We start from the raw sequence: 27,151 nt of genomic DNA, 5'->3' as shown, positions 1-27,151 counted from the left end.
CCAGCACACTTCCTAGCTGCTTCTCTGGCCGGCGGACAGAAGTCTCTAGGCTTTCTTTCATTAGCCGTGCGGGTCACCAGAGCTCCACCCGGTGGGACGGGGCAGTCCCGTAACAGCACTGGTTGCAGCCCGGCCCCAGGGCAGCTCCCACCACTGCCGGTGCTTTGCGGCCTCCTTTACTTGGGGCACCTGGTGGGGGTGGTCCCCATCCCCCTCTTCGTTTAGCACATCTGTGTTTAGCTTCTGTTGTTATCGGCGTTTTTGAACATTTATTGCGAGAAAGGGGGGCACGTGTTGCGTCCGTCGGCCCTGGAAGGTGGCGCTGTGCTGTCTTCCTGGCTCCCCCACCTCGTCCCAGCGAGTGCAATCTGTTTTAGCCATTGGATGGGCCAGAACAATGTCTTGTTTTTCTTAGGATAGTGGGAAGGCTGAGTATTTTCTAATATGTTTCCTGTGCATTTTCCTCTGTTATGCGTGCCCATGACTTGGCCTCTGTTATGTTGCACTGACACTTCAAAGTTTTCTCTGGTGGAGGCGCTAGAGGCCACCCGAGGCTCGCAGGGGTCCTGCGCTTCTCCTCGCCCCGCCACCACGGACGACTGTCCCTGGAGCCTGGGCCTGGAGCGTCAGCCAGCGCTGCCCTCCCGGGTCTCCCGCAGGTGGCACGGCGGCAGTTGCACCCTCTGCAGAGGGCGTGTTGGCGGCTCCTTCGTGTGACAGCTCATTGAGCGTCTGGACTGAAGGCTTCGGGCGTGTGTTCGTGATGCCTCCCAGCCCAGAAGTTTCCGTTTAGCGACCAGCACACTGTGTGCTTCCTTTTTCTGAGGGCGAAAAGACAACCTCTTTGGACTTAAACCTTGATTTGTCTGGGTCTCTTCTGCCTGTCCCTTATTTTTATAGAATATTAGTAGATTGAAGCTTGCTTTTGAAAAAGCTTCTTCCTTGTAGTTCTCATAGTAAATCGACTGAATTTTATTAACCGTGATGTTGTGAGGTATGTCTTAAGTTTAAGTAGAATGAGGCAGTTGGCAAGTTATTTGCGTTTAAAAAATCTAAAGCAGATTCAGGTCATTCTCGTGAATTAACCTTGCTGCACCCGTGTTGCTGTGTGTCTTCCTCCACGTGCTGTGTATGGTCCCCGGGGCGGTAATTGAGGCTTCAGCCACCTCCCTTTACTGTCGTCGCATATGCTTCCCCCAAACTGCAGATTTTAAAGATGAAAAGGCATTTTTTTCTTCGGATGGAAACGTCGTAGTTTTTTCTTCCACAGTTAAATGCTTAGCTGCAGATACAAGATTGGGAAGCAAAGTGTATTAGCTAGACTAGATTGGTTTTCCTCCTTGTATTTCTCGTGGTTTAGAAGTAGTTTATTTTCTGTGGAGTTCTGCTTCCGTCCCATGGGCAGAGAGAATTCTTTCAACTAGGAATAACACCTGTTTTGCTCGTTATTTTCAGCTGTTTGGAAAGCCCTTACAGTGAGGCATTGAAAGAAGATTTAGGTAAACAGCTCCGTAGGAGGAGGGGGACCCACAGCTAGAGACAGTGCGTTTTGCTTTGGGCATTTTTGGGGTTTCTGTTGCTGAGAAGATAATGGAGCTATTGAGCAGTTGGAATTAGGGACCCGGAGCTCAGGAGTGTGTGGGGTGGGAGGGAAATGCTGCCTAAAGAGAGAGATTCTGGACAGGTGTGTTCAGCATCCTTCTACCTAACACGCCGGAGGGGCCCCGGCAGCCGTGTGTACAGCAGGACCCTGCAGAGGGGGCAAGGGAGGAAGGGGGTTGTACAGACCGAGGCCCCCAGGCCGTGCTCATCACAGTTTCTCCTTTCCTCCCCACCAGCCCCACTCTGATGTAGCCTTGGAGAACTAGTGATAGACGCACCCCGCGGAACCTCAGTGACAGACACACCCGCCCCACAGAACCTCAGTGGCACACACACACACACACACACACACACACACACACACACACACACAGTGCCAAGGAATCAGTTGGCAAGCGCTTCTTCAGTACCTATTCTGAATAAATCTCTCTTGAATTGGATGAAAGCCATGTGATGTTCAGTGCTTGAATCCTTGCAGTAGCCGTGACCGCTTTCCTTGTCGTCCCTGGTGTGGCGGCTCCGAAGGCAGTAAGGTTTTTCCTTGTTGCCCTGTGTGGGGTGGCTTTCCTTCCTTGTCTGTTGCCCTTGTTTAGAGGGACTTCTGCATCCTGAGTGACCTGGATCCCTCCAAATACAGTCCAGCCTGTGGGTCTTGATGTGTTAATATTGTTACGTGTCTGCCAACGTTGTCTCTGATGCTCTGGGCCTAGTAATTCACCCGTACTGCACGCCTGAGCTGCATGTGTAGCGTATAGATTAGTTCTTTTTTGTTTGTTGACAGCAGTGGTGCATAATCTGTCAGATTTTCAGCCTGGGCTAGGAGGACGGGCTGGAGGCACGGCTGTGGGGGCCTCTGAGCTCAGGGAGCCGACCGTGTGGTGGAGATGGGGCTGGGGGCCTGCTGGCTGCATGGGCTTCTGTCCCGCCGCCCGTTGGACTGGGGGCTCATTTGGGCCCAGAAGCTGGGGTCGTGCGGGGCTGCCGCGCGTGGTCCTCTCTAGGGTGGAGCCGTAAACCTGCCCTACGTCTTTATTTCAGAAAAGCCCGTGTCACCCAAATCTGGAGCCTTGAAGAGCCCTCCCAAAGGATTTGATACAACTGCCATTAACAAAAGCTATTACAACGTGGTGAGTAATCGCAAAACAGTTTTGAAGAATAACTTGTTTTTTTGAATGTCTCTAAAACTGAGCAGTGTAGAATGTAGGTAAACTGCCTAGAGAGGGAGGAAGGATATAAAAATCACGTATCGTCCGCCACACAGATACAACCACCGTTACTATTCTGCTCTGTTTCCTCCTGACCTCTACGTGTTTCTATAATAGTCTTATAGTTTTGTATGAATGTGTGGAATAGTACCCTGTTCTTATTGCGTAACTGGGTGTTGTGATTATTTCCCCATGCGGTTACAGCTCTTCAACACTGGGATTCTAAAAGGTGCGTAATGTGATTTACAGGTTTTATGTGCGTCAGAGGCCATTATACGTCAGAGGCCATATACTCCATTGGGAGTAGACGGTCAGTTTTCCAGATCAATACAGTTTCTAGTTCATTTTGTATGTTAACGTAGTCTTTTCTGGGATTGATATGTGTATATATATCAAATAGCATGAAATTCGAGGAGAGTGTCTAGACATTGTACATAGTGAAGGCAAGGGTTTCAGAATCCTAAAATTTGCTGCATTTTGAAACTTGAGCAGTTTGTGAGCTTAAAAAGTACCTGTGGCATTAAATCTAATATCTAATCCAAACCTCCTTTTTCCTGAACCGTTCCATCTGCTGGAAATGGGAAATGATAGTCTAGATTTGGGTAGATTTTATGTTGCCGGTGTATATCTACCTGGTGTGATAAGCCAGCAAGGTGAACTTTCTAAACACAGCTGTTTTGAATTCTGTGGGAAGCGTGCACTTACTTAGTTATTCCTTTCCTCACTCCCAGTCTTCTTTATTTTCTCGATTGGAGATGTAAATCTGCGCCACGAGACCTTTGAGGATCTGGAGTAAAGTAGCGCCTGCTGAGCGTTTCCTGGCAGCAGCCCTTTCATCACGAGCGTTCCGTCTCCGGTGCTTTTATGAAGAGATGGTGCAGAGTCGTGCAGACCTGAACCAGTGACCTGGGGCTGCGCGCTCAGCTCTCTCCTACGCATTTGCCCCCAAATCTTGCAGCGCAAGTTGGCCTTGGGGACCCTCGTTCATTTCTTAAGGATTTGTCAGGGGCTCGCTCTGCCAGGCCCTGCTAAAGGCGTTGCTTACGCAGCGGTGAAGAGAACGGCAGGAAACCCTCCTCGTCGGTGTTTCCTCTCACCACCTGCCCCCGATCCGTGGCCTCCTCTTTGCAGGACTTCACTTCTGTACCTCTTCTGCTGCCCGGTCTCCGTGCGCCAGGCTGCTGAGCGCACCCCTGGTGGCCCGTGGCCTCCCCTCTCCTCGTGTTGGTCACCTCCTTCCCTTGAATCTCTCCACCGTCTCGCTGGTCTGTCCCAGTTCTCGTTAGCGCTCTTCACTGGCCTCATCTGGACTCCGACCCCCACTGGCAGAGCACACCTGCGTCCCGAGGGCTCAGGGCGCCTGCCTTTCCTGGCCGAGCTCTGCTCTCCAAACCCTCCTCATTCGAATCTTTGTCTCTTCGGGGTTTGTTCCTGGGACGTGGCTCTGCCCACATGTTTGCTCTTCAGTGCATGGAATGTGTTATGTGTGGGATCCTGTGCCGCTTCAGCGTTTGTTAGGGGGAAAACTTTCAGCTTACGGAGCTGCCTTTTCTTCGTGCACGTTCTCAGGTGAGGCGTTGCTTTCTTTTCCGGGGGAGGCTGCAGCGAGCAGCGCACTCCTCATCCACAGTGACGTGCCACAGCGGGAGAGCCTCCTCTTCACTGGTGTGCGTCCAGATAACTGTATCAGAGGAAAGCAGCCGGTGCCGTGTGAGCTGGTGCCGGCAGCACTGCGCTGGCCTCCGGGGACCCTGCTTCCACTGGGTGTTTTGTAAAAGTAGGTAGCCGTGCTTTCCTAGGAACCCTGGTGGGTTGTTTTCTTCGGCACTGTGTGTCGTGCAGTCCTCTCTGGACTGAAACGTAACCAGTGCTGCTTTAGATTTCCTTCTTTAACTGCGCTTACACAGGGAGAAGAGCCTTTGTGTCACATGTGCTGTTGTCTTGGAGTCAGCCAACTCTTTCATTCTGGATGATGGGGAAACGCCTTGGCTTCAGAATCACATCCAAACGGTTGTTTACATAAAGCTCTAAGAGTGAACAGCGCATGTTAAAATTGCGGTCGTGACGGACATCGATGTATAGAGCTCGTGGGAACCATCTTTCGGCATATAGCACTCTCACTTTGCAGTGAACAGAACTGGTTAGTGACGAAGCCAGGAGTCAGTTTCAGCTTTCCTGAATTGCATATTTATAAATTATACAGAAAAGTAAAATGTGGGCACAGTATGACACGCAGAACAAATAGAATAGATAATGTGTTAAACTTTTCACACTTCCTTGTGTAGTTTTGTTTTCACAGAAAACTGCAGAAGTACAGATATCTTTAACGCCACTGAGAGATAAGAACACTTTCTAGGAGGTGAGACCAGTGTGGGCTGATGATCTGTGAAAGATTTAGGTCTCCACTTGGGGTCAGTGGGGAGCACGGGAGAGCATTCTAGGTGGAGGCCCAAACACGTGGAGGTCAAGAGGCCGTGAGGAAGCTCCGCCGTCACGTGATGGTCAAGACCGGGGAGCAGGAAGTGGCTCCTAGTGACTTCTGGCCGTTCGTCACCTCTCTCTCCTCCCCTTCCGGGACCATGCCCCCCGCCCCGTGCACTGTTGGCAGACATGCTGGCCTTCTGCAGGTCTCTGAGGTGCTGTTCATTTTTCTTCATTCTCCCCTTCTGTTCTAGGGAGTTTTTTGTGTTTGCTAATTATTGCTTTTGCTAGCTCAAGTCTGATCTTGAGCGCCTACCTTTCAATTCGTAATTTCCATTTGATTATTTTTATAGTTCAGTACAGACTGTATTTGAGTCATTGTTCTTATACTTTAAAAAATTCTTTAAGCATAGTTTTCTTTAGTTCTTTGGACACTTTGTTAAACAGGACTTTTATTATTTTAGGGCAGTTTTAAATTGACGGTAGGCTTGAGAGGGAGCTAGACTACCCACGTACCCTCTTCCTCCCACCCCGCCACACACACACACACACACACACACACACACACACACACACACACACACACACACAGCCTGCCTCATTACCAGCATCACTCACCAGATGGGACATTGTTCACCGAGGATGGACCTGCACTGACACACACACACATCCAGACTCCCCAGTTTACTTTAACGTTCACTCTCTGTACACGCGTGTATTCATCATTACAATGTCAAGTATGTCACTGCCCTAAAAATCCTCTGTGCTTTGCGGCTTCTTTCCTCCCCACCCTAACCCCTACCCCTGGCAACCACTAATCTTCTTACTGCCTTATAGTTGGAATCATCCAGATTGTCGACTTTTCTCTGATATTTACTTTGGGTACCTGGTTGAGCTCCTAGAGGTAAATTTCCTGATACTGGGGGTACGGGTCCCCCGTGACTGTGTCCCCCCAGGGTTTATAGCTCAGGCTGGTCTGCACTGAGCCTCTAGCACATCATCAACTACAGCCCAGGTCTTCCCACCCCAGCGTCTCTGCTCCAGGCAGTGCGACATCTTGGGGCCTTGTGTCCCCTCCCCTTATGGACTCGAGAAGAGTTGTCGATTTTCAGTCTGTTCAGCTTTTTACTTGTTGTTAGGGTGGAGTGACGACTTCCACGTTCCTCACGTGCAGAACCAGGAACTGTTTCTCAAAAGTAATATGGCAGCTGTTCATGGAATTCTAAAAACACTCAAGCCCTTTAATGTGGTAATTCTGCTGCTTGAAGTCCACCCCAGAAAAATTACCTGAAAGGTATTCAGAGATGCTTGTTCAAGGGTGTTTTCATAGGGTGCTTTGTTACAACAATAAACTGCAAGCAACCTAAATATGTAGCAGTACAAGAATGGTTAAGACACCAGCAGTACATCCATCTATAATTCTTAAAAATGCACTTGAAGCTTTAAAAAATGTCAAATATTCATTTTAGGTGCAGTAAGCAGAACATAAAATTACATAGATAATGTGATGTAATTATGTAAAAACGTTGTCCCTGCAAGTAGAAGGAAGTGTGCCAGACAGTGTGGCAGAATCCCATTACTTGATGATGCAAGTAATAGAGATGTTTGGAGGATTACTTTGGCACCAGAGCCCAGACTGTGCTGGAAATGTCAGCAGGGCGTTAGAGACCTCAGGTGGGGGAGTCCGGGCCTCAGACGCGGAGAGTCATGATGGAAGAAAAAACCCATAGCTTTGCTTTAAGTAAAGAGTTGATTAGTTTTTGTGACAAAGCCAGCCAGCACTGTTAACTTTGTTTTCTAATGTGAAGGTGTTTGAGGTCAGTCTGTCTTCAGGCTTAGGTCAGTGAATGGTCCGGAGAGCCCTTCTTTAGGTTCTGGGGGGAGGGGTGCTCCAACTTTGTGTGTAGTGTTTGGGCGTCCTCTTGGGGGACTGGCCTGGCAGAAGCCCCACAGCTGCTCACGCAGTCATGTGTTTGTAAAAGGACGTTGGAAATGCTGGCCTTGGCCTTGTAGTGTTGTTGCGAGGATTAGCAGTGGGCCTTAAGGTGCCTGGTGAGATGCTGGCCCTTAAGAGGTTTTCACGGTTGTTAGGAGGAGGGTTTAGAAGCACTGGGGGCATTAGGCCCATTTGCCAACAAGCATCCCATTTGAGGATTAATTACCTGGGAGGGCTGGAGTCAAGGGCGACAGGATCATACAGTGAAAGGGAACATGTTTGTCACCTGCCCGAGCTTGATGGGTTTGACAGTGAAAGGAGTTGACTGCACCTATGGCCTGGTAGCAGACGCCTTTCCTGGTGGAGATCAGAGAAAGTCCTTCTCTTCTAGAAGCTAGATGCCACCCCCAGAGGGAGTGAACGGTCTTTTGACACCCCTTTTAGGGGATGTCACCAGTAGAGAACGAGGTTTCTTAAATATGTCCATCTGGGAAGATATGGGTCCTTATGGCCTTCCGTGTCCTGTGATGCACTGTGGCTTTATTTTCCAGGGTTACGTCGGTACTCCTTATCTATGGACAGCAAATGAGGCATGGTTTGCTTCTACTCCCCGGAGTACAATGAAAAGGCAAGGTAGCTTTGTCTTTGAAAGATTGCAAATATAATAGGTAGCAATCAATGGTTTTAATAAATGTTCAGAATAGACGTGCATCTTGCATAAAATGCGGTAGGAAACCTCCACGGACCTTTCCGGTGCTCCAGAGCGAATCTGTGCCCGTCCGTCCCCTTGGCTCCTGGAGTTGCCTGGAGCCTCTGCCTGGTGGCCGGAGGTTGGCCTAGAGCCACACTGACCTCAAGCACTGCTTTGGCTTCTTTTATCCTTTATGGTCCCTTTACCTCGTCCACCTTAGCCAAGACTGCTTCTCAGTCCTGACATCTGGTGTCTCCGCCCGGGGCCTGTACGGGCTCAGGCCCATTATGGCTCTCACCCGGGACAGGGCAGCTCAGCTCCCTGCGCTCTCTGAGGAGCTGCGCCCTCCTCTCCTGTATCCCACCCACATTCATACCGACGGCGAGGGGCCTGCTGGCGTCTGTGACAAATTCTGCTCCCACTGTTTTTATGTGATTTCCTTGTTTTATATAGATGGAGATTTCCCGCTGGTAGCAGGAGCTGGGTAGAGTAGCAGCTGAGGCTTGGCCTGTGAATGAAGAAAGAGTTGAGCTGTTCAGTCGTGGGAAAGGCCGTCTTGTGAACTAGTCACGTCCTGAAGAATGGAGTCACGTGACGGAGCTCCAAGTAGGACTTTCGCGGGTTTGGGCTGGAAGGCAGAGTCCGAGGAGGTTTGTAAGATGCCTCCTACCTGAAGTCAGGGAGTGGACTCTGAGTATCTGTCACAGACCAGTAAGAGCCCTTTGGTGAAGACATGGCAGAGCTGGGACTCACGCCCGGGTCTGCCGGCTCCCAGGGCCAGCCCCTGGCCGGCACAGACCAGAGCGGCCCTGCAGCTTCTGCTGGAGCTCTTGCGTAGTAAACCTTCAGCATTCGGAAGAAATACATCCCAAGACCTCATGAATTCCCAAGTTTAGAAATACTGAAATAACGTAACTCCTTCTAAAAGGCACAGTAACATACACATTTTGCGTGCCCCGCCCCCCAGACTTTCTGCGAGTTAATGTCGTGAAGTGCTAAGAGCACGCAGAAATCAGCACGCTGCGTTACATCAGTGGCTGCCAGTGGGGGTGGGGAGTGGGCTGCAGCCCTGTCCTCATGCCTCTGGCTCTGCGGGCGGGCAGGGCTGCAGGCACAGCTTCCTGCCCTGCCTGGCCTTCCTTCCTCTCCTTTCCCTCGGGGCGGGTAGCTATGAGCCGCTCAAGTCCTGTCTTACTTTTTGAAACTTTAACCCCTAAAATACAGTTTAAATAGACCAGGCTGAAAGGAAACGTGAGATGGTTATTTTTCCTTGTGGTTCATGGGGCTAGTTCGGTGGGTGGGAGAGGGGTAAGAATAGCTGTGCCATTCTTGAGTGTTTCCTACTGTGTTTCTGAACCAGGCTCATGGTTTTGAAATTGGGTTTTAGTTTGCAATGATAATCTTTTATTGTATCTGGATCAGATGACTTAATGTTACTGTTTATTTCTCTTACACGTAAATCAGTTATTTATTTATTTATTTATTTTATTTTATTTTTTTTTGCGGTACGCGGGCCTCTCACCGCTGTGGCCTCTCCTGTTGCGGAGCACAGGCTCCGGACGTGCAGGCTCAGCGGCCATGGCCCACGGGCCCAGCCGCTCCGCGGCATGTGGGATCTTCCCGGACTGGGGCACGAACCCGTGTCCCCTGCATCGGCAGGCGGACTCTCAACCACTGCGCCACCAGGGAAGCCCAGTTATTTATTTTTAAAGGACTATCAGTGACACATAATATAGAACATATGGCAGCTACCAAAATTTGCAGTGGAAGTTGTGACTCATTTGTAAAATGGGCGCTGCTCTACGCTCCTTCGCCGGCAATAATGAAGTGAGTTTCTGTGGTCTGCAGGGTAATGAGTTGGTCCTTTGTTTTGCTTTGCTGTAACGGCTGACAGTTCAGGGATTGTCTGTGTGGCTTGCCCAATGTCGTCCTCCTGTGTGGCACCATTGTTTGACCCGACTGGGCTCTCCACGCCTCCCGCCTCGGGGAGAGCTTGTGTCGGCTGGGCTCAGCCCGGCTGTTCCTCACGGTGCCGAGTAAAGGCTGCTCTTCCTGTGAAAGCTGCTCGCGTTCTCTGGAGCAGCCTTTGTGTGATGGAGCTGTGGCAGCCGGGCTGTGAGGTCTCATGGGGTCCTGCAGCAGCCAGAGTATGCAGAAGTCAAGAAGGGGGAGACAGGTGATGGCCGGAGCACACAGGCGTGCCGCCGACCTCGGGGGGACGTGTGGCCTCCTGGCAGCGTGGGCGGCCGGCGCCAGCATGCCTCACTTAGCAAGTCTTGGTCGTGTGTTTGTGAGAGGCTAAGTGTAACTTGGATGGTTTGGGTGGGATTACTATAGAGCTTGACTTGAGCACTTATTTGGAGATCATGTTTACAACTAGTAGTTGAAATTTACCAACTTAACTGTCACAATCGCTGCAGTCTTTTCTTTGGCATTGCTTCTGGTACATTCTCTGGGAAGCTTTTGTATCCGCTTGCTCTGCTTCATGCTGCGATGGAAGAAGTGCCGTTTTCTTCTTCTCCTCGTGCCCGCGCGCCTGATGTTGCCACGCAGGGATTTTCCTCTTCCCGCGCACAGGAGCTGTTTTTCTGTTTTAGAAAACAGGTGTAGAGGTTTCCGAGCACGTCCTAAGCAGTGCTGCTAACAGTTCCTAACAGTTGTAACTGAGACGTGAAATCATAGTTTAGTGTTCACGTTCACATCCAGAAAGGGCTTTTTGTCTCGCGCACCTGTGACAGATTTAACTTTAATCGTTTTAGCTCAGGGACTCATTACGCTTGCTTGTTTGCGTCACGTCATTTTGCAGGATACAACGTGGATTAAAGTGTATGCTGTGGGCATGCAGTGGCAGGGCCACACTGTTCTCTCTGTTCTCCAGTCTTTGGACCCTTGGGTCCACTGAGTATTTCTTTGAGGGGAGGCGTTGTAACTGTAAGATCAGCACCCACATTTCCCCGCAAAGGGAGGGTCTCCTGGAGAAACCCCTCCTCCTCCGCCCGCTCCACCAGGCATCTGTGAATAGGTCCATTCAGGGGCGAAACCAGAGCTGAGAGTCAGTGAAAGAGCCTGATTCTCTTCATCTTCCATAGTGTAGTATGCGAGTTATCTAATCAGGGTTGCATTTACTCATGAATGACTGTGCTCTCCTCGAGAATGCAGAAGACAGCAGTGAGCAGAATAATAATCCGTGTTGCTTGTATTAGTGTTGAAATCTAAATCTAGCTTAATGATTACTTTTTTCTTAAACGTTTAGACATGCATTTTGATTATCAGAAATCGTGGGAGAAAACCGAGCGTGTTTGATACCTTTATTCTGTATAATTTCTTTTGCAGGATTAATTTAGGATGATGTGTCAGTTTTGGAAGACGGACAGCACATTTTAGCGCATGCAGTAGGTCCTCAGAAAATACACATAGTATGATTTTCTGACTGAGGAAGATGCTGGCTCGCTAACAGAGCGGGATGGAAACCATAGCTGAGGAAGGGATCTTACTTGCTTCCACTGCAGCCCCTAGCCTGTGGCTGGAGAAGGCAGCGTGGGGCAGTGCAGGGTCAGCTGAAGGCTCACATTCTGGCTCTGGATAAGTTACTTAACCTCTCTCTGCTTTTACTCTTTTCCTCTGTAAAAGGAAGGTTTTTGCGAGGATTGGAGATACTATGGGTCGGGCACCTTGCTCCCTGCCCAGAGTGTAGCGTGCGTCGGGAGTTAGTAGAAGGCCACCTTGGCACCTGGGCTCCATCAGACTCCACCTGCAGACCCGGAGCCGTCCCGCTCTGTCCAGGGAGGAGAGTTGCTCTCGGGGATTGCTGATGGAAAGGGGCACGTGTTTTAGTTCAGCTGTTTTGTACTTGTGTTTATGTTTTTAAGAGTTGTTAACTGATTTTGGCTATATTTGCTGTAGGGTATCAGGAAACATTTTTATATTAAGGTTGATTTATAATTATCCTCTTATCTTTAAATACAATAGTGGCTATATAAAGGTTGCTTTACACTGGTAGACCTTTAATTTTTAATGTTTATAGGATGATCTGAGTTGATCATCTTCTCTAATGAAAGTCTGAGGTTCCCAGAAATGGACTGAGATTTACTAGACGCCGTATAAAGGGTAAACTTCATGTTTTTTTTAGTTGATAGACTTTCCATATGTCAAAATGCATAGATTTTAAGAATACAGGTCAGTGAGCTTTGATAGTTATATGTATCTGTGTCACAGCTACCCAAACCATGATGTAGAACTTGTCCATTACTCCAGAAACTTATCTCATGCCCCTTTCCCCTTTGTCACCTCCTCCCACCCCCGCCTTTTGATTTCTGCCATCATAGGTTAGTTTTGCCTGTGCTTGGACTTACCGTAGATGGACTGTGTGGAATGTCCTTGTTGTGAATGGCTTCTTTTGCACAACACAGTGTTGTAGAGAGTCATCCACGCATCCACGCTGTTGCGAGTATCAGTGGGTCCTTCTTTTTTTCTAAACGGACTCTGCATTACTTATCTGAGGATGAATTCATTCTGGCCTCATTCTAGGTATACCTGTGTCAAATGTGCTTGGCGGTGAGATGAAGTCAGTTGTGTAGCCTTGGTAACAGTTCATTACATGGATTTAGTAGTTAATCACAGGGAGTGACTGATGATATTAAACAAGTTAGTATTACATAGAAGGAACAATGTGAATTGAACAAGGTGATGAACTTGCCAATGCTTAGACATCTTAATGTCAAATGATATTTATTCATCATTTGTTGTAGGTGCTACAGAATATTTTGGAAACAGAAAATGAATATTCTAAAGAACTTCAGACTGTGCTTTCAACCTATCTACGGCCACTGCAGACCACTGAGAAGTAAGTTAGATAATTGTGCCAAGTGTGAAAGAGTCGTCACCTTGGCTGTTCCTTCGTATTTTCAGAGAACAGAGGCTGAGCTACTGGGACAGAATGAGCAGCAGTTTCCTACAGACATGAGCACTTTGTTTATTAGACTTTTAATAGGGTGCTGGGCTGGGAGAGGAGAGGAATGTAAGTACAACTGCTCACTTATTTCTCCTGTTGTTTTCTCGGCTCTAGGTTAAGTTCAGCAAACACTGCATATTTAATGGGAAATCTAGAAGAAATATGTTCTTTCCAGCAAATGCTTGTACAGTCTTTAGAAGAATGTACCAAGTAAGTAAGATGCTAAAAGTTGCAAAATTCAGATTGATATAAATGGCATTTAAAGGATCAGGTTTAGCATAATTTTAGAATTCACATTTCTAAAGGTGGAAACTAGGTTATTTTATTTATTTAGTTTTTTGATGTGGACCATTTTTAATGTCTTGATTGAATTTGTTACAATATTGCTTCTGTTTTATGTTTTTTTTGTTTTTTTTGTTTTTTTTTTGGCCGCGAGGCATGTGGGATCTTAGCTCCCTGACCAGGGATTGAACCTGCACCCCCTGCATTGGAAGGCAAAGTCTTAACCACTGACTGCGCCTGGGAAGTCTCTGGAAACTAGGTTATTTTGAATCCTTGGGGTATATCAACTTTTATAGTAAAAGCTGTGTTTTAGACTATTTTCACAGGAGGGATCTACTGACTATTCAGAGAAAGAAGAAAGGCTTCCCCTGAGTGCTGATTCTTTGGCTTGGGGCCAGCGGGGTCGGGGAAGCAGGGCTGAAGAACCCTGAAGAGGGAGAGAGCACGGTGTGTAGCAGGGCCTGGGGTGCGCATGGCTTCGTGCCTTACGTGCCGCCGTGTGGGCGGCCACGTTGCTCCCATGCCCTGCCTGGGGACCACCCTCCCAGCACCTTCATGTGTCCAGCAGCCCGGAAGCCCCGGGGCCCCGGCGTTTGGGGGTTTTACGGCAGTCTCGTTGCAGAGCCGAGATTGATTAAATACATCGTTGGCCGCTGGCGATCCTCCCAGTCTCAGGCCCCTCTACCCTCCGTGGAGGTCTGGGGTGGGCTGAAGTCCCCACCCTCCAATCACGTGGTGGGTTCCCCCGGCAGCCCCCCCACCATCCTGAAGCTGTCTGGGGGATCAGCCCAAGCCCCGGTGTGGTTAAAGGGGCGCGGTATGGGTAACAGAAGATGCTCCTGGCACTCAGGAAATGACAGGGGTTTTAGGAGCTCTGTGCCAGGAATGGGAGCCAAGCCCAAATGTGGGATTAGGGTTCTAGAGGGGGAGAGATACCGGAGGGGGGAGTGGGCTGTGGTTGAAGCCCTGAGGCAGGAGGGGAGCCTCAGGGCAGGGCTGGGCCGCCCCGCCCTCAGGCACCTTGTAGGATGATTTTCAAAGAGTAGTTAGAAACCCTTCCTGTTAGTAAAATTGACTTCTCTTTTGTAAAAGTTACTTTAGACAGAATGTCTCCACGGTTGGGTTTTCTAGGATCGTGTTCCCGAGGTCCCTGCAGCTTGTGCCAGCTGCCCTTGTCAGGGGGTGGTCCAGCCTGTCTCATCACTTACTTGTGTGCTCATTCATTCGTTCGTTCATGCATTTGCTATTTCTGTTCCCCCTCCCTCACGGGTCACCCCACGCCCAGAGCTCTTGTAGCTGGTATTCTCTTTCCAGGCGTTCTTCTGGCCTGAAAGGAGTTCTCTTTCTTGTGGTAGCATCTGCCCTGCCCTTGTGCTGACACTGCCCTGGCTCAGGCCGGCCTCGTCCTCCCCGTGTCCTGCACGGACTCCTGACCAGGCCGCGACCTCCAGGTGGCCCCTGCGTGTCCATTTCTCCACCAGCCTCTGGTCAGAGCTCTGCTCAGGAGCTTCGGGTGGCGCCTGGTTCCTCATGTGTTGCTTCACAGCTGCGTTTTACAGACTGGCCTTCGAGGTGCTTGTACAGGCCGCCTCGTGGGGGGAGAGCTAAGTTAGGGGATGAGCTCCCGCGCGGTGGCAGTCTGACGGGGTCCCTCCCCGAGGGGCTCCCGCCCGTCTCTCCCGCTCCTTCCCCGCCTTGTGCCGGCCTCTGTCACTGCCCGCCACCCTTGGGGCAGGGAGCAGGGCTGCTGAGAGGTGACCCCCCACCCCGCCCTGCCTGCTGTCCCCTCCGTTTGGATCCACTTCCTCCTGCTGTTCCTCTTACTGAAACCCCACTGGTTCCTTCAGCCCAGTGGACACAGTCAGTCCGTCCCAGCCTGCCCTCTCCCCGCGTTTCTTCACCTGCACGTTGCGCCTTGTTTACTGCAGACTCCTCTTTAGCGTATCGTAGACTGAGTTCCCGTCAGTTCTCATGTATTGCAGGGCTTCGGCTTGTAGAAGAAAGTATTTAATAAATAAGCATTTAGTGTAATTGCTGTGGGTTAAATACACACTGTGTATTGATTTTGTTCAAAAGTTAATTATAAAGTGTATCTTAAGATATAAATAAATTCATTTTTATAACGGACCATTACTGTAACATTTTCACAGTAAAATAGTATTTGTTTTAGATTATTATCAAAATACAAATTTGAACGAGAGGATGTAGTTCATTTTGTTTGAAAGTTGTTTTTTTGAACCATCCAAATCATAGCAGGCATGGGTGACCCAGAGATAATATTCGACTCTGTAGAATAGACGGGCTCAGATGCGGAGCGCAGGTCTGGTTTTGCCTGGGCCGCGTCCTTAGTAAAGAGCAGAGCGTAGGACTTGAGCCTATTTGGAGGTGATTTGGGGTTGATGGCGCACTGACCCAGGTGATTCCGATCATGGGAATCACCTCTGACCTCAGTGGCGGAGTCTCCACGGTGGACTCAGCGTCAGAAGCTGACCTTCTGCCCCTGGCCCGCCATGCTGTCACCTGGGAGGCCCCTGAGTAGCTCTTGCCATAATTTCCTTACTTGTTGAGACTGCAAGCTTCCATAGAAACGTGATTTCAAAGCACATGTCCAGCACTAGAACCTTAAGAGTCTAGGGAATTCAGAAAGTGAGGCAGACCAGTGGCGTGTGCGGGGACTCGGGCAGATGGCCCGGGGCGGGGAGCCTGAGAGAGCTGCTGGCTGGTGGGAAGGGACTCCTCCCGCCAGAGCCTCAGATGCTGCCCCTTCCCAGGGCTCTGGCACCCTTAGGAGGGTCGTCCACGTTTAGGGTTTGGGGTTCAGCAGGAGAGGACTTGCCGGGGGCTGCCGGCGGCCCCTGAGGCTCCTGCGAGTGGGCGCTTGTGGCCACTCGTGTAGACACCTCTCTCGATGCTGTCTGCGAACTGCGTGCTGAGGCTCACCTGGCGCGCAGCCGTGCCGTCGTGCTGATCTTCGTGTCCCCTTGGAAATCGGTGGTTACCGGACTGTGAACCCCCTGTCTGTCCAACTGGCATTACCGGCAGGAATAAATGTGCTCTGCGGGGGAAATGGTGTAGCAGTTCTGATTTCTCAGGTTTTTCCTGGGATTCATTCCTTTTTACTCTAGGGAAGCAGAAAGGCCCTTGGCTATCCCCTCTTGCTACAGAGACGATTGGCTGGACTGTTTGTGTCACCCCGCCTCTTATTATCAGACCATTGATAACGCCTCACCTGTTATCAGATCCTCGGTTGATAACACCCCCCTTATCAGACCACTGATTGGTAACAACCACCTGTTCTCAGGCCATTAGTAACATTCCTCCTGTCATCAGGTCAGTGGTAAAACCATACTTATCAGACCACTGCTGACCCCGTACCCATGGTCAGAGCTGGGCGTTGGGCCACCAGGAGGCTGCAGGTAGATGCGGCTGACAAGCAGCCCTGTGGCCTCCACAGCCATTGGGGGCCCTGCCTACACGTTGTCATGCTCTAAAAACCACCTCTAGAAGCACAAGAGAGAACCACAGTGAAGATCCTCTGTTTCAGTTCTTAAGTCATATTCCACGTTGATGGTCTTTGTGAGTTTTGTGTGCCCCGTTATTTCAGTGCTCTAGGCGGTGTTACGTGTGAGGCGTGTTGGCACAAGACCTGGGCTCCGTGTTAGGACTGCCCATGTAACCTTTCTGAGCTCTGTCTGCTGATGCCTTCTGGCGAGCTGATGGATTATGAGGGCTCTATAAACTGATGGGGGGCAAGTGTAGTGAATTCCTGCAGAACTGGTCCAAGAGAGGTCATAAAACTCTAGGACCAAGGCTCAACAGGTCAAAAGAAAGAAAGAAAAAGGAAGGAAGGAAAGAAAAGAGAAAGAAAACCTTGTATAGTGAAGTCATTGTCCGTATATAATCCATGGACATGTAAGAAATGAAAGTCCCTAGACCTAGATTTTAACTACATTCTCCTTTGAGTGCATCGGGGCTGTGGTGTTGGACCAGGTGGGAAGTGACGTCACGACAGCGTGTAGCCCAGCGCTGAGCAGTGTGTATGCCGTTGCAGTAACTCCATCATGTAGATAGTGCATCTCTCGTCTTCCTGTGCCCTGTCTCCGGCAGTGTTCTGTTTTTGTTGGCCACACTCTGACGTCCCATCATTGCCGTTGCTTTCAGTCCCCTCAGCTGGGCAGTCGGGGTTCCCTGCTGGATTTCTGGTTGTAGAAGCCAGCCTCCTCCTGTTTCACTGTGTCTGAGTATGACCATCGCCTGCTCAAATGCAGTGTGTCATAGTCTCGATAGATGTGTCTTAGGTGCCTGGACCCTGGTAGCAAGCAGGTAGCCTCAGTGTGTCTTTGAGGAAGGCGTGCTTGGCTGCGTGTGATGCCTGGTCCTTGGTGACTTGGAAAGGACGCCAGTCTTTTTCCCTCTCCTGGAGGTGTGTACTGTCCTCCTCTGAGCGCTGCTGCAGTTTGCGTCTCAGAAAATTGAGACACCATCTCTGTCTTATAGTCAGTTCATTTTTGAACTTGTTTTGTATTCCCCTAAAAGACTGCAGTCACTTTTTAGGTAGAGATCATTTCTTTCTCTGTTTTTAATCTGTTCGCAGTGCCTGAATGAATGGTTGAAGTTAATTTGTTGAGTCAGTGACTGTTTCTCCTGCAGATACACGGAACTGTGACTAATCCCTGAAGGCTATTAAAAACCCACTTAGGGCTAAGTTCATACTGGAGAAGAGTCTGCTAAAAGTGCAGGTGCTAGCTAACTGTGGCTTCAGGTCTGAGTCAATGAACTGAGCAGTGAAACTCGCAAGAAGCAGCACACGCCCGGTCAGGGTTAGGCCGCTGCGTTAGGGAAATGCTGTTGACAGCTGGCCGGTCCTCCCCCAGGATTAAGGTGCCTTTCCTGCTCTGGACGCGTCTTTTTCCCACGTCAGTGATGATGATGATGATGATTGCCTGTAGGTTTCATTGGCATGCTTGTCTCTCTGCCTACCACTGATTCTCTCCAGCCTTTGCCCAAAGGGAAAGAGGGCTGTTGTATTTTCTCATCTGCCTGTCGTGATGCTCCTTCAGTAGAAAACCTTACCGACCAAGTAACCACATTATATTTCTCCTTATTTTACACACAATTTAAGGCTTCATGACATTATTTTTCTCACTGCCCAAGGAATCCTGGACTTGTGCACAGGTCCTGGCATCTGGACGCTGGAGAAAAGGACGGGCTTGGTTGGCTGCTTTATGGCAGAGCGGCTTCCAAGGCAGGTCTCTCCCCCCGCTGGCTCGTGTTCAGAGCACATACAGTCTGGGACTCGTGTGTGTCGTTTCTGTGGGGTGGTGCACAGGCCCTCCTCCCGCATGGTTCCCACGTCCACCACTGTCTGTGGCACTCAGGATGGTTCCCTTGTGCCTCTCCTCTCCAGGATGCCTGAAGCTCAGCAGAGAGTCGGAGGCTGCTTTCTAAACCTGATGCCGCAGATGAAGACCTTGTACCTTGCGTATTGTGCCAACCACCCGTCTGCAGTGAGCGTCCTCACGGAGCACAGGTGCGTCTCCGGGACTTGCTTCCCCGAGCGGGGAGTGGCGCCATGGGGTCCCCCCGGAGCAGCTAGTTTCTGTCAGATATTACGTGCAGTGCAGTGCGAACATTCACGCGTTTATTCAAAGATGATCATTTTAATTACCCTCGGAATTAGTGCCTGAGAAGTACTGGTTGGGAGTCTTTGAAATCCTGCTTAGTGCTTTTATAATAGAAAAGGATGTGTTTTGAAGTCTCCCCTTCAGCTCATACCCTTTGGACAGTGGGTTGGAGGAGCTGGTAAGTGTTCTGGAACGTGGCTGCAGGCTGAGTCCGGGCTGCTGGAATCGCGTTCCTCAGCGCGTAAACACCAGACCACGTGAGACAGAAGTACGCTTGCTGTAGGACTAAATGTGCATTTACAGTGAGGCCTGGATTTCTTAGGAAAACGTGAAGCTGGGGGCTGCTAGCTTTGGCTTTTCACCCCGAGGCAGCGGTGAAACGAGTGAAACAGTGGACAGGTTGACCTCCTGCCTGTTTGGCGAGACAAGGCCGCACCTGTGTCCTGGAGGAGGGCTGGGCACCCTGGGCTGCGGCGAGGACCACGGGCTCGGCCTGCAGACGGAGTGGGTGATGAGGCTCTGTTTCTGCTCCCAGAAGGGCACACGTTTGTATTAAGTGTTTTAGAAGATATTTATGGTTTCTTCTGAAAACGGCAGTTCAGCCATAAATAGCAGTTCAGTCATTGTTTAACCCGTAAGTGAAGAAATTGTGTTAGTCGCATCAGGGTACACGGCACTGTGCTTGTGATGTAAATATTTAACCTCAGCTTACTCCTGAGTATTTCGGTTGAAAGCTTAGAAACTGTGCTGGGAAGCAGGCATTGCTGAGATTGAGCTGAGGTGGCAGCGTAGCATCCCTGTGTGTGCGCCTGGGTTGTGTGGGCCTGGTGGCAGGGCCTCTGGGTCCGTCAGACCTGGTTTGAGCCCTCACTGCCTCTCTGAAGCAGATGGGTCTCAGGAGGTCACCCCTCTTCTCTGAGAGCGCTGGCCATAGGGTACTGTAGGCGTGAAGCAGAACATGTAAACTGTCAGGACTGAGCATGATGAAGGCTCAGTAATGCGATGAAGGCTCAATAATGCGAACTGCTTTATTGTCTTATCTGGACTCTGGGTGTTTACTGCTTCTCCGTGTGCTTAAATACTGAACCTCCATTTGTAGTAAAGCATTTCCAGTTCTGCAGCGAAGCAAGCAGTCTTCGACACGGTGATGGAAAGAAGAGAGATTAGGATACACGGCGACCACAGAAATGAAAAACCCGTCGGGTCTTCTTCTTCCTCACGCTTCTGGGAGCGTGGGCAGTGTTAGCACGTACCTTCCTAGTTAAACCGTGAAGCATGGATGCAGTTACATGCTCCGGCATCCACTCCTGAGAACGACAAGTTAAATGGAATTTCCACACCGGTGAAATGCAGAGATTACATTTGTGTCTCTGAAAATTCCTCAGGAATTGCTGACACAGCCATGGGGGAGATGAACAGCAAATAGAATGTTAGGGTAAAATTGCACACCTTTTCAATTTTGCTCTCTCCTTCCCCCTTTTTGGTCAGGGGTTGATGCCCTAGGGGTGGGTTGAAAGTATGAAAAGAGGGTGGATGTGAGGCTCCGTGCTGAAGGTGACATTTAAAGCAGTTCAGACTGTTGAAGTTTCCTGAAATGTTTAGACGTTCAGGGGGAATGCTCGCAAGCGTGTGCTCTCTTCCTCTCTTCTGTACTATTACGTTAATGACTGCTTGTGTCGTAGCTGAAACCTCAGTGGAGCTTTTCCCCAGAATAGCAGGGAGAGAATACAGATGCGGTTCTGAGTGGGGACCTCTGCCCTCCTCCACGTGGCGAGTCCCGGAGCGGGAGGCGGGTGGACTGAGGTCAGGCTCTGGGCCTGTGAGCCCGGAGACGGCGGGAGAGCGTGGAGGCCGCAGGATGCGCTGCCTGTGTGCCCTCCTGAGGTCCTGGGGCAGCGAGAGCGCCCACTCCGCCCGCACGTCAGACCCTGCTTCTGAAGCGTAAGTCGGGGGGTTGAGAGGAGGCTCGCGGCGGGCTGGTGGCCTCTGTCGGCCTTCACTTTCCATTCTGGGACCCTAGCTTGTGGCCTCTTTCCCGCTTCCCTACGTTTGTTCTAGTCTTAAAAGCCGCCACACTTAGGGGTAGATAAATCTGTTTTTTTGCTTGAATATACTTTTTTCTTCTTAAATTTAATTTTATTTTTTTATACAGCAGGTTCTTATTAGTTATCTATTTCATACATGTTAGTGTATATATGTCAATATACTTTTTCAGCATTGATTTAAACATAGTGTTTAGCAGTTTTAAAGTCTTATTTACAGTCTTATGATCCTTACATTGTGTTAGTTTGAATTCTGAGTATGAATCTTGAAAATGTATATACAGAACCATCAGTTCTGCTCTGTGACATAAATCACAGCAAGATTCTTTTTTTTTTTTTTTTTTTTAAGATAAAACACAAGTCAAACTTATTATTAGATTTGTCCACAGTCAGCAATGGTGATCTTCTTGCTGGTCTTGCCATTCCTGGACGCCAAGCGCTCCATGGCTTCCACAGCATTCGTGCCCTCTTTCACCTTGCCAGAGACCACATGCTTGCCATCCAACCACTCAGTCTTGGCAGTGCAGATGAAAAACTGGGAACCATTTGTGTTGGGGCCAGCATTTGCCATGGACAAGATGCCAGGACCCGTATGCTTCAGGAGGAAATTCTCGTCATCAAATTTCTCCCCGTAGATGGACTTGCCACCAGTGCCATTATGGCATGTGAAGTCACCACCCTGGCACATAAATGCCGGAATTATTCTGTGAAAGCAGGAACCTTTATAACCAAAGCCTTTCTCCCCAGTGCTCAGAGCACGAAAGTTTTCTACTGTCTTTGGAACTTTGTCTGCAAACAGCTCCAATCTGTTAACGTAGCTTTCTGGATTGGATGAGCAGTCACTTCTTGGTTTCCAGGTCCCTTACCTCGAAGGAGACGCGGCCCAAGGGCTCGCCGTTGACGGCGATGTCAAAGAACACAGTAGGGTTGACCATGGTTGGGCAGCGCGGGAGGTTCTGGGGTGGCAGCGTCTGCAAAGCCAGCAAGATCCTTTTTGACCCACCTCCTGGGGTAACGGAAATAAAAACAAAAATAAAGAAATGGGACCGAATGAAACTTAAAAGCTTTTGCACAGCAAAGGAAACCATAAACAAGACAAAAAGACAACCCTCAGGATGGGAGGAAATATTTGCAAATGAAACAAAGGACAAAGGATTAATCTCCAAAATATACAAACAGCTCAGTATCAAAAAAACAAACAATCCGATTGAAAAATGGGCAGAAGACCTAAATAGACATTTCGCCAAAGAGGACATACAGATGGCCAAGAGGCACATGAGAAGATGCTCAACATCCCTAAGTATTAGAGAAATGCAAATCAAAACTACAGTGAGGTATCACCTCACACCAGGTAGAATGGGCATCATTAGAAAATCTACAAACAACAAATGCTGGAGAGGGTGTGGAGAAAAGGGAACCCTCTTGGCACTGTTGGTGGGAATGTGAATTAGTACAGCCACTATGGAGAACAGTATGGAGGTTCCTTAAAAAACTACAAATAGAACTATCATATGACCCAGCAATCCCACTACTGGGCATATACCCTGAGAAAACCATAATTCAAAAGGGTCATGTACCACAATGTTCACTGCAGCACTATATACAATAGCCATGTCATGAAAGCAACTGAAATGCCCATTGACAGAAGAATGGATAAAGAAGATGTGGCACATATATACAATGGACTATTACTCAGCCATAAAAAGAAACGAAATTGAGTTATTTGTAGTGAGGTGGATAGACCTAGAGTCTGTCCTACAGAGTGAAGTAAGTCAGAAAGAGAAAAATACCTTATGCTAATACATATATATGGAATCTGAAAAAGTGGTACTGATGAACCTAGTTGGCAGGGGAAGAATAAAGACGCAGACGTTGAGAATGGACTGGGGGACACGGGGTGAAGGGGAGGCTGGGATGAAGTGAGAGAGTGGCATGGACATATATACACTACCAAACATAAAATAGATAGCCAGTGGGAAGCAGCTGCATACATAGCACAGGGAGATCAGCTCTGTGCTTTGTGACCACCTAGAGGGGTGGGATAGGGAGGGTGGGAGGGAGGCTCAAGAGGGAGGGGATATGGGGATATATGTATACATATGGCTGATTCACTTTGTTACACAGCAGAAACTCGCACACCATTGTAAAGCAATTATACTCCAATAAAGATGTTTAAAAAAAAAAAAGTTCAGCTGCCCTTGGATGGCAAAAAAAAGAAGCACCAGCTCTGTTGAATTATAACTGACGTGTACCTTTTGCATTATCATATGATAGTAAGCTCATAGGCTCATGGCTGCCTGTTTTGAGTGAATTACGGGTTTCGTTTTTTCCAGCACTTTAACTGTGGCTTTTTGCTGGGCTACTTGATGGCTCTCTGTGTGTTCCCCTGGTTGCCGTCTTGCGGCCCATGGTGTCATTTCAGTAAATATGGAGGAGGTACGCTGTGTAAGGATCGCCGGCCTCAGTAGAAATTATGCTGAAAGAGCCTTTGTTTTGTCAGAAAAGCTGTAACCAGCCGTTTTGTCTGGTTTTATTGTAGTACTAAATTTGTTTTTAAAACTAAAAAAAAAACTATTTCAGTGATCTATAAAGATTTATAAAAAGTTCAGTTTCCTTTCTTAACTGTGCACGTGTCTGGCATTGCAAGGCTGTCATGTGAATATTAAAAGAAGTTACTTTTGCTTTTGCAAAAATTTCACATGAATTTTTAGTTGTAGGGAATTTTGGGGGGTGGGTGATGAGGATAACTTGCTTAGTTTTATTCATTATTGTCTGCCATAACTATGGTTATGAAATTGCACGTATAATACTGAAATATCAAAAATGGCCTGAAGAGACTTTTTGACGATTTTCCTTGTGGTAGAAAAGGCCCCAACTGGATTATATTTAAAGGAGTCGAAATGTACTGTTAGTATCATTAAGCTTCATTTTTATGGGACTGTGCTTGATCCTTTGTTCAGCATTCAGAGAAGTGCTCGTAAAGTATAAATTTCTCCTCCGTAAAGCCATCATTTCTCTCTGCTCACATGTTAGGGATGGGTGGGCTGATCTGAAGAGGCGCACGTTTCCGAGTGAAAATGTTTGAGGGCTAGGGCTTGCGTGGTGGGCACAAGACGTGGAGCGGCCGCGCGTGGGTAGGGGGCCCCGCCTGGGCTCGGCCGCTGTTGGCAGTGGCTCCCGTCTGCAGATGTGCACGATGACCCCTGTCTCAGGCCCGGGGTGGCGTGGGCGGGAAGGATGCACAGTGCGTGTCCGGTGCCGTTGCCCCTGCTCTGTCCCTCTCCCTGACCTGCGCTCCTACCTGTGCGTCTCCTCTGCCCGAGCTTGGGGAGGTGGGCCAGGAGGCAGCCCTGAGGGTCGGGCTTGGAAGACCCAGCCCTGCAAGGAGGGGAAGGCAGGGTGATGGCAGAGCATGGAACCGTGCACAGCGGTGCCAGCGCCAGGCTGCCCCACAGCAGGGTCCCGGAGCATCGCCTGCCTGGCTTCGGAAGCCCAGCCCTGTGGTTTTCCGGGAAAACCGTTCTTCGAAAGCACAGAGTTCTGTGCACAGAGGTGTTGGGTCGTGTTGCCTATGCAAGCGCGTGTGCACATAGAGCCCTAGAAGTAGTTAGGCCGCTTCTGTGCTAAATATTTTAAATTGCACCACCGTGGCAGGCTGTCTCGCAGGAAGGAACTCGTCATGAAGCCTTCCTTCTGATGGAAGTGGGAAAAATGTGTATTGTATATGCTGAGTTGTTATAACGAGGACTTTGTGAACATTTTCCCGTTTTATGATTTGCTTTGATTTTGATCATAGCTCCTAAATGTGTATGTATATTTATTTAAAAGGTTGATTTTTGAAGAAAACTATGTATAGGTAGGTAGGTAGATGGCAGTGCTGTTAACTATGCTGTCACTCTTCGTACGCAGCCAGGACGCGCTCCGGCTCAGGCCACCCACGTTGTCGCGAGCCCCAGCACAGACAGGAGCTGTCTCCGAGAGAGGTCTTACTGCTTGAGAGACATAAGGCTGATTTCCCAGGGGTTGATGAATTTGTTTGCAGCCTGACATTTGGAGCTTTTGTTTCTGAGCTGGTTTAGTCGGGTCAGGTACCTTCCCCTTTGGATATGTCAGCAGAATCGATGTGCAGGGTTGAGAGTAAGAGGTGGGCAGTGCCAGCACCAGCTCTGCTGTCACGCCTCCCACAGAAAGTCACTCTAGGTTGTACCGTAGGAGACTCTCGTGTTCACCGCTTTTGAACTAGCAGTTTCAGACGGTTTAGCCTGAATACCGCGCGTTTTTCGCCAGGAGCCATCAGTGGGGCTGCTGGTCCTAGGAAGCTTGGGCGGGCGGCCACGTACAGCTGGGGGTGAAGGTGAGGCGTGAGGCGGGTTCAGCTGACCGGCGCCCAGAGGGGATGGGCTCGGTGATTCTTCAGGACCCCGAGGTTGTCCCGCCCTCCCAGTGGGTGGGTGCCGCCTCTTCTCACAGCCTGCATTCCAGGTGACCTCCGTCCCCCGGTGTCTGGAGGGACACGTCTCGGCAGCAGTGAGGGGCATAGACTGGCTTCCTCCCATGGACCCTTTATAAACGTCATCTGTCCCTCAGTGCAGAGACAGAAGCACAGAGTTTCAGTCACAGACGTGAGCCACAAATGTGTGGGTGACAGAGCTTGACCCACAGCTGCGCCCCTGATCTTCCTGGGGTCTTCCTGAACTGGAGACCCCAGGGCGGCACAGGGCACGATGTGGGGCAGCTCAGGAGGGCGTTGCCACTGGAGCGTTAGGTGGAAGGTGGTGAGGGTGAGGGTGACAGAGGAGGAGTATGGTATTGAAGACGTGCTTTTAGAGCTGAGTTAGCTTCTGAGCGTATACTAGGTGTCCTCACCTACAGATGCGGAAAACTTTCTTCACACGCACTGGGAGGGTTAAATGAAATGATGATGCGAAAATGCTTTTGAAAGTTTAAAGCCCGAGGATGTGTGAGTTACTTTATCGTGCTGCATCATGCAGCCGCCTTCGGGGACTAAAGCACCTGGAGGGTCAGCGCCATGATTCAGTTGGTGGTAGTTGGGACGCATCTCCTGACACGTTTTACTGTCTTGAGGTTCCAGGTAACGGGGCCCTGTTCTTGCGCTTAGGAGGCCACTCATATTCACACTCTTCCACAGGAAAGTGCCTCGCTGAGGTGGCCTTTCGTGATGGGGGCTGGGTGGGGGGGTGGTGGCTGGGAAACCACAGGTGCTCTGTGTTACGCACACGTGGTTTTGCTCAGACTGAGGGCGAGAACGTGAGCTGTGTGGGGATCGCCCCTCTGGTGTTTGGAGATAACCAGCACGTGTTGGGCTGTGACAGCGGTAGCCTCTGAACCGTCGGGGACACCGCGTGGTACTTCGTAGTCCTGGTGGGACTGGGGCGGGGGCGCGGCCCTTCTGGGCTCTAACGGTGGCCTCTTCTCCCTCCCCGCGTGGCTGCGCGTGGTCAGTGAAGAGCTGGGCGAGTTCATGGAGATGAAGGGCGCCAGCAGCCCAGGCATTCTCGTGCTGACCACCGGCCTCAGCAAGCCGTTCATGCGCCTGGACAAGTACCCTGCGCTGCTCAAGGAGCTGGAGAGACACATGGAGGTACGTGTGCCTGCCCCGCCTGCCAGCCAGCCACGCCCGGGAGAGGGCTCCTGGGCCAGAGCCTGCAGAGGGGGTTTAACCAGCGGCCGTAACTCAGGGTTTTCAGAATGACATTGTTAAATGTGAACTTGCTTTCCCTTATCTCAGCTGTAGAAAAGGGTCTGCTCCTTCAGTTCCTCTCCACCCACTGCTGCTGACGGGGGATTTTCCCGTCGCTAGAAAACGCTCATAGTGTTGAGGTGTCATGTCAGGAATGCGTACTTACAGTGTTGTGAAGTGCGTAAGGCACAGAGCAGTAACAGTGACAGAATCAGCTAATGGTACGTACTTATTCTGTGTTAGGGTAGCAGGCTGTGGGCCCAGGAGAAATTTGGGTTCAGGTTACTGGCTTGGTTAGGCCGTAGGGAACCGTTTCCCAAAGGGCAGGCCATCCAGTCTTCTTCACAGCTGTTCCCTCTGTCCTCTGGTGCCAGAGCAGCAGAGGCCCGTAAGGGCTGGGCATGGCCGTGTGCCGGCCTCCCTCCCCAGGGCAGGGTCCAGATCCCTCTGCTGCACGATCCCCTCGAGGACTAAGAAACGGCGCTTTAATGCTGCGAAGAATAGGACAGGTTCCAGGTTGAAAAGTCTAGGGAAGGCCCGCGCCAGTCTACAGAGCGCCTTTCTAAGGAAAAACTTCTCATTATGAAAGCTAATAGTGTGCTGTTTTATTCAAAGGATTATCATCCAGATAGACAAGATATTCAGAAATCCATGACTGCCTTCAAAAACCTTTCAGTAAGTGATTAAGCATATCAC

General features: G+C 49.8%; 2 protein-coding genes across 14 annotated transcripts in view; one reads left to right on the top strand and one right to left on the bottom strand.

The window, feature by feature from the left end:
* ARHGEF7 (Rho guanine nucleotide exchange factor 7) overlaps window positions 1–27,151 on the top strand; it is a 168,541-nt gene that overhangs the window by 73,187 nt on the left and 68,203 nt on the right. For 9 of the 12 annotated variants that reach the window (XR_004485231.2, XM_049701281.1, XM_033435028.2 and 6 more), the window contains 6 exons: window positions 2,641–2,729; window positions 12,604–12,698; window positions 12,921–13,016; window positions 18,496–18,618; window positions 26,218–26,356; window positions 27,071–27,130. Coding sequence is in view for 11 of the 12 variants with exons in the window: in XM_049701281.1 (XP_049557238.1) it covers window positions 2,641–2,729; window positions 12,604–12,698; window positions 12,921–13,016; window positions 18,496–18,618; window positions 26,218–26,356; window positions 27,071–27,130 (602 nt within the window). In the remaining variant the exon portion in view is untranslated. Of the gene's footprint in view, window positions 1–2,640; window positions 2,730–9,650; window positions 10,032–12,603; window positions 12,699–12,920; window positions 13,043–18,462; window positions 18,619–26,217; window positions 26,357–27,070; window positions 27,131–27,151 lie in introns of those variants that run through there. The other 3 variants (XM_033435040.2, XM_033435029.2, XM_033435041.2) reach the window with 3 other exon arrangements.
* LOC101279062 (peptidyl-prolyl cis-trans isomerase A-like) lies at window positions 21,078–21,923 on the bottom strand. Of its 2 annotated transcripts, XM_004273600.4 has the most exons (2): window positions 21,621–21,923; window positions 21,078–21,553 (listed from the first exon to the last, which is right to left on the bottom strand). In XM_004273600.4, exons 1-2 carry the CDS (start codon window positions 21,840–21,842, stop codon window positions 21,128–21,130), a joined length of 648 nt encoding a protein of 215 aa, XP_004273648.2. In that variant the 5' UTR covers window positions 21,843–21,923; the 3' UTR covers window positions 21,078–21,127. The 2 variants fall into 2 exon arrangements, with proteins under 2 accessions (XP_004273648.2, XP_049557249.1); XM_049701292.1 differs by having other exon boundaries at window positions 21,078–21,913.

This window comes from Orcinus orca, chromosome 18 (genome assembly GCF_937001465.1).
Source record: "Orcinus orca chromosome 18, mOrcOrc1.1, whole genome shotgun sequence".
In the NCBI taxonomy this organism is placed as follows: Eukaryota; Metazoa; Chordata; class Mammalia; order Artiodactyla; family Delphinidae; genus Orcinus; species Orcinus orca.
Note: the sequence above shows the minus strand (reverse complement) of the source record. Positions and strands in the feature narration are given on the sequence as shown.

Bases quoted from the DNA above. Each gene is read 5' to 3' on its own strand.
- LOC101279062 (XM_004273600.4), bottom strand. From the start codon at position 21,842: ATGGTTTCCTTTGCTGTGCAAAAGCTTTTAAGTTTCATTCGGTCCCAT. The intron at 21,554-21,620 runs GTAAGGGACCTG...AACAGATTGGAG, and splicing joins TGGGCCGCGTCTCCTTCGAG to CTGTTTGCAGACAAAGTTCC.